At 38.0% G+C, this 6,808-nt stretch overlaps 1 protein-coding gene across 1 annotated transcript; it reads left to right on the plus strand.

Annotated features, from left to right (window-relative positions):
- Positions 1 to 1,845: 1,845 nt before the first annotated feature.
- NPVF (neuropeptide VF precursor) lies at positions 1,846 to 4,714 on the plus strand. The gene is made up of 3 exons (XM_052777104.1): positions 1,846 to 1,986; positions 3,789 to 4,161; positions 4,659 to 4,714. The coding sequence occupies exons 1-3, from the start codon at positions 1,846 to 1,848 to the stop codon at positions 4,712 to 4,714; spliced, it is 570 nt and encodes a 189-aa protein (XP_052633064.1).
- The last annotated feature ends 2,094 nt before the right edge of the window (positions 4,715 to 6,808 follow it).

Here is a 6,808-nt window from a genome sequence, read left to right on the forward strand (position 1 = left end):
AGTATGAGAATCTGGTAGTAGGCATTGTGCAACATCTCCCCAGCCCCCTCATGTCATCCTCTCCTCGAGAAGGTTCAAATTCCCTCTAAAATTGCTTATCTTTGTCACCTTCAAGGAGACACCTCCCAACACACTGTCCTCCTACCCTAGATGATCCCCAATAATTATAGGAGTTGGGGGAGACAGGAACCATGTGTCTATGGGGAATGGGGACAAGATGGTCTGAGCTTGGAGGACAGGAGCTTGCTGCTCCTCCTGCTATTGGATAAGGATTAAAGTGTGGGAGAGGGAAAGAAGAAGTTGTTATTTCTCCTAAGGAGATCATTCATTGGAATTTATTTTTCTTCTTTTTTTCACTTTAAGTGGCTCTAGTAAACAATTTAGGTGATAGGTTTAGTGTTTCCTGTTATCTTGGTCAAGTTAGAGTAGCATTCATGTTATAGCAGTTTCCAACACACAACCTGTGGTTCTTATGAGTCTGAAAGGAGGTTTGAGTATCTTGTTAGGTCTAATACAAAGCCGCTTAGTGCTTTCAAGATCTCAGTTTCGGAGAATCTAAGGCAGAAATAACTCCATGCATGCCACACAGCTTTAAACCCATAAAAACAGCCAACTTAATTCTAAAATGAGGTTACTTGCAAATCCTTCAGCTTCACAGTGCAGTAAACACAGTAACATACTGTCAACAGATAAACAGTCCATACTATCTATGCTGCCCACAGCATAAAACATGCTCTCTCAGGACAACTTTGCCAGTGCTGTGATGGAACAGACATTTTACAACTCCGGTGTTGAATTGCAAAATAGCTTCTATGAGTCAAATTTCCCAGTGCGAGTATTTACCATGAGCAATCAGATTGTCTCCTTATGTGGCTGATTTTAAGTATTAACATATGAGATTTAAGCAATCATTTCAAGAATTTAAGAATAACAAATGGAAGAACAATACAATATGCTTTTCTTATTGGCTGGCTTATTTCTTACTGGCTCACCAGCCTATCTAGCAACTAATTCAATGTGCACTTTAAGGATACATTTAGTATGCAGCCTGAATCCCCTTCTGGGACAGAACATGCATGGGAAGTCCAGTGCTTTCACCATGTGCAGCAAAGTGGCAGACAACTTTTTAAAAACTGCTGTTGGAAATTTGGCCTTAAGAATATAGATGTAACATAACCTTTGAAATTTATAAAAATTTAACTGATGGGTATGGTTTTAAAAGCATGTTCCTCATTCAGTCTGAATGCAAATTAACATGTTCAATTTAGAGCATAGATACTATGTACGTCAATAGATCTCATTGATGCATAACATCTCTTATGACCTGATCAACAACTTCAACAGACAGCACTTGATTTCAACAGGCCAAATGTCCCTAGTTGTACATAACTATAAACAAGCATTATAAGGTCCAAAAGGATCATTTAAGCAGAAGAATACATACATGGAGAAAGCTTCCTTTCATAGTCCTTCTGAGGACACTGATACAAAAGAAAGAAACAAGGTGGTTTTGTCATCTGGTGATGGAACATTGTGGCTGTTTTAAGTCCCTAGTGTTACGGCTCTCAAATTTAGCTAATTAAGACATATTTCACCAGAAGAAAATATTTGTAAAGTCAGCATGTCCTAACAAGAAGCTATGTTGGTTAAAAAGGTTCACAAAAGAAATTCCCAACATTCTTCAAATATATTCAAATTACTTCCCTAATTAATATTAAGGATCGAAGCTTTTGAGACTGATGTCATAGGGAACAAAATCTTTTTGTTTTCTGATCATATAAAATGATGGCAGTTTTCTTATCTGTACAGATTCTGAGCTCTCTAAGTAAGCTTAATTTGAGAAAAATGAAAGTCATTTCAATAAAGGAGTTTATTCTATTTGCTTTAGTGACAGTGGTCTTTCTAACATCGAATAGTATGTGCCTAGATGAACCGATTAAGTCCAGTCTGCAGAGCACGGAAGACTATGGTGATAAATATTACGAGGTAAGATCTGTATTACTATGACATTATTTGGGGAACTGTGGGTCAGATCCTGAGCACTTTGAATTTTTTGGCAAAGGCTCTCCTAACCTCATTGCACAGTATATTCAGCCTTACGGCACGAGCAGCATGAAAAAAGCTTGTTGAAAGAATTTTCAGGAAATTCATATGCTCGGACACACATACTCTGTAAATCGATTCATGTTTCAATTTTCTTGCAATACAGCCTTGCGATTAGGTTCAGACTTTTTCTGAAATGTTTCTTACTTACACAGTGGGGCCTCAATTAACATTCCTGTCAGGCATTTTATGCACATAATATAACAGATACATTATTAATCCAAAATTAATAAAGGCATGCTTGTAATACTCAAAGAATAATGATAAACAGAGAACATTATAAATCTAATATAGTTAATGGTCTTAAAATTCTACTCTGGAAATTGACTATAAAAATATCTTTGCAGGGTTGCACATTTATTATGTCTCAATAGATGCCAAATGAAATTTGCACAGTTCATCTATATTATTTTTCTTGTCTGCCCTGCAAATACTCCCTGGGAAATGAAAGACAGCCTCTCTTTTTGACTCATCATCACCGGTGTAATAAAGATTCTTCAAACCAAAATACAACTTTAATTATGCTAGTGAAATCCTCTGGTCTTCAGCTCACTGTCTTTTATATACTTCAGAAGGGGTGTGCAGGTGCAATCAGAGGGATAGTTTATTTAATGTTTTAATCATGGAGTATGAACTAGAATGGTTCATTCCCCTTCTCTCCCAGTAGCTGGAGAAGCTCCCAAATAGGGACAAGAAACTGAAATGAGGATTAGTAGCATTTGTGTCTTTAACTGAAATTAAAAAACATATTTGTACCTATTTGCTGTTAAGGCTTGGAAACTTATTTTTGTCACAAAAATAAGTGACTTTCAATATGCCCAGGGAAGGAACACTGCCATATAAGAAAGGGTCATGTTGATATAGCTATTTTTCACACAACAGCTGTCCTTTACATCATGAGACAGGTAATATACCAGGCTCGGTTCTTCATTGTACGCCAGCACAGACACAGAAGGTAGATTTTGTGCTGGTTGCATAAAAATTAGGAGCGCAGGAGCTCCTAATGCATCTTGTGGACTAGTGGAGGACTAAAGCAACTTAAAGCTCAGGGCAATCTCTATGCTGCAAGGCCAGAACAGGCATGATGTGGACTTGACCCAAATGCTTTCCATTCATTTCCCTGGCTGTTAGCCCAGCAGGATACTGGGTCAAAAGCATCCACCCAATGCTTAGGAAGAAATGAACTACACCTGCAGGTAGCTTGGCCCATCCTCCTGTTCATCCAGACCAGATGAGTAAGAAAGAGGCTAGGTCTGTGTCAAGTCACTAAATATGGTCAACATCTTCCCCTCCAGACAACTTCAGTTGGTGATATTAGCAAATGTGGACCTGACAATGACTCTTGTCCACATTTAACTGATGGCACAGGTACCAACACCTATGCCCAGAAATATTTCCAACTGACACCATTTGATCAGTTGTGGATACTGATATGGAGATGTGCTCTTGTGGTCAGTGTACTGAAAAGGTAAGCAGGACAATGTCTGCATGTGAAGTAATCCATATGAAGTAGCTCACATTACAATGAAGTTTAGCAAATACAGCTAAAAAGCATTAGATATCCAAAAAAGAGTGTTACCTAGCAGCTTTCTAAGGAGCTATGAAAATGAACACTTTGTAAGATTAATATCTGGAGTAATGGCCTATAAAATGATAGTATCCTTTTTTAAATTATTTTTCTTTAGATTAAAGATAATATCTTGGAAGAAAAGCAGAGGAGTCTCAATTTTGAAGAAATGAAAGACTGGGGATCAAAAAATATCATTAAAATGAACCCTCCTACAGTAAACAAGATGCCAAATTCAGTTGCTAATTTACCTCTTAGATTCGGAAGAAATTATCCAGAAGAAAGAAGCATTAAACCAATTGCTAATTTGCCTCTGAGATTTGGGAGAGCTTTTGGAGAGAACACACTTAGGCATGCTCCAAAGGTATCACACAGGCTTGGGAGATCTCCCCTTGTTAAAAGTTCCAGTCAATCACTTCTAAATTTGCCACAGAGATTTGGGAAGTCACTGTCTGTCAATCTGTCTCAAGATATTCAGGAATCTGAACCAGGTAATACTATGCAAGTGTTCAAGCCATATATTAAAATGCATATTAAATCACAGGTTAGCAATGATCACATACAACCAGACTTCTTTAAGGGATATTCCCTAAGCATTTCAATATGAGTCCAGTTTGCCAAAAGAAAAATTTGTAGGTCATCAAATTGAAAGTCTCATCACAAGAACTAGTAGAGAATCTCTTTATGAAATCTTTTCTAATGAGAAGATGCCAAATAGCCAAAGCTGAAAATGTTCATATGACAACACTTTTTAGATCAGGTTTCATTTTGAAAAGTTTAAAGCTTTGGTGAAAAAGGTTCAGATCATTAAAATATCCCATTTCAGCACTATAAAATGATCAAACAAAATTACCTAAAAAATTACTCTTCCATTTTCTAAATTTATGTAAATTAGAGTTAAAAAAAAGACAAAAGTCTAAGCTGAATCGCAGCATTTTGAAAATGCTGGTGTTTTTTTCTCATCCAAACTTTTTTTTTTTTTTTGCAGATTGTCTTATTGAGACAATGTTCGAGATTTTGATTTTTCATTCCAAGTTAAGATGAATAATTTTTTGGACATCTCCAAAATTTTTTCAGGATAGGAAAAATATTTCCTGCCCATTATTAAGAATAATTTAAACCATCTCTTCAATAACAGTCCTTCTTATCATATATGCTGCTTTATCTGAACTGTCCGTTTGTCTTGGAACCAAGTTTCTGTTGGCTACTCTTGACTTGCATCTGACACATGCATAAAGTAGAAGTTCAGGCCAGGAAAGATAACTGATATGTCAGAAGCCAAGATTCTTCCTTATTTAATTTGATTTCTTTCATTCCTTTCTCACTGTCTTACCTGATTATAACAGATTTTGTTTTATTTGTCTGATATTCTTAGGGACATGAATTCTAACAGTTACGTTAATACTGGAATGAAATCATGAAGACAGAATCTGAAAGACTTGGAAAAGCTGCAATGTGTTTTCAAAAATAAAGGTCATGAAAAGGAAACATATGAGAACTGAAATGCAAACCTGTTTTCATGTTATGAATAATGTATTTATTCTGTACAAACCCTTGATGTATGAGGCAATGATAATTGTAGTGACTGTTGTACTAATTACTTTGGTGGCAGTGTAGTATAATTCTCTTTACTTCTGTGCAACTTATGTCCTGTTGGTTGCAAAACCTGATTTCAGAGCAATGGCTGTATAACTGAAAGCATTTTAAGCAAAATTAAAAGAAGCATAGTATGAATAAAGAAGCATGGTACAATAAAAAGAAGCCTATGATGTGAATAACAAACAGAAGCAGGATCAAAGCCACCGGTACCCTTTGTGTCATATGCACCTAAAGAAAATCAAGTAAAATGTAGAGAAAGCACTTTTCATGTTGTTTATGAGTCATGTTAGATATAAATCTGAAAGGCGACTTGTCAAGAATTTGCGACAAATAAAACCTAGCTTCTTGGACCCCCACAGAGGAATAACATCTAACCAAAGTCACATTGTAATGCAGTTATCTTGGGTTTTATATCTGAGATAATGCCATCCCTAATGTCCTACAAGATCTGCCCTGTGGATGTCCCAATTCCTCTGTTAATGTGAATGACATTACAGCTACCAGATACACACGCAGAAAGGGCTACTCCATTACAAGCCCGTATTTCCATTTCATATTTCTTATGAAAACGATTCCCTTCTAAGAGGAATATTGTGTGTTTAGGCTTCCTCCAAAATTGAGTTTTCAGCAAGCTTTGAAGAGAAGCTGAATTCACACCTGTTACAGGGAAGCCAAATCTGGTGGACTACGGGATCTAAGGGATTCCTTCTTCCAGCCCTCACATGCTGCATTACCTTGACGCCACGTCTGACCAATGGTTAGGCTAGGCATCCCCAAAAAACCACACCACACATAAATACACGCGCTATACAGCCACAGCTGACTACCAAGAGACAAGAGAGCAGCACCTTTACAGTCTCCACACACACACCAACAAGACTGACATAAACATACAAATGGGCTGATTCTCTTCTCACTCGACAGGCTAATCAAACTGAAGGCTTGCTAGCAGATCTCCCACCCAAACACATGCAAACAGGTCCCTGCAGGGACTGTTCCAGACCTGTGGTCTCTCCAGCAGCTGGCTCTCAGACCCTTGGTCCCTCCACTGTCCCAACCTATAGTCTCTCTGGTAGCTGGCTCCCACACCTCTTCTCCTGCTCACCAGCTAGTCCAGCTTTAAATTCACATTAGAATCACACTCACAAATGGGTCCCTTCATCAGCAGCCGTTAGACGCTCAGTCTACTCAGTAGCTGGCATCCAGACAATCAGTCTCTCCAGTTGCTAGTCCTCAGACCTGCAGTTCTCTTTGACCCACGGTCTCAATCTCCAGTTGCTGGCACTCAGATCACTCACTCTACTCACCAGCTAGCCTGGCTTGAAATTTGCTAGCAGATCATACACATACAGGCACACAGAATAAAAAGCACACTCAAAGAGGAAAACATTCAATTATTAAGTTTAACAAGAATATAAGACACACTGTGATGATCAGGCACAGGGCACAGCCTGACAAAAAATGTTAACAGCAGCTTGATTGCATGCAGCCAACCTCTTTTATCCCCCCTCTTCTCCATTTTCCCATGCTTGTTCTTCC

Source organism: Harpia harpyja, chromosome 1 (assembly GCF_026419915.1).
Source record: "Harpia harpyja isolate bHarHar1 chromosome 1, bHarHar1 primary haplotype, whole genome shotgun sequence".
In the NCBI taxonomy this organism is placed as follows: domain Eukaryota; kingdom Metazoa; phylum Chordata; class Aves; order Accipitriformes; family Accipitridae; genus Harpia; species Harpia harpyja.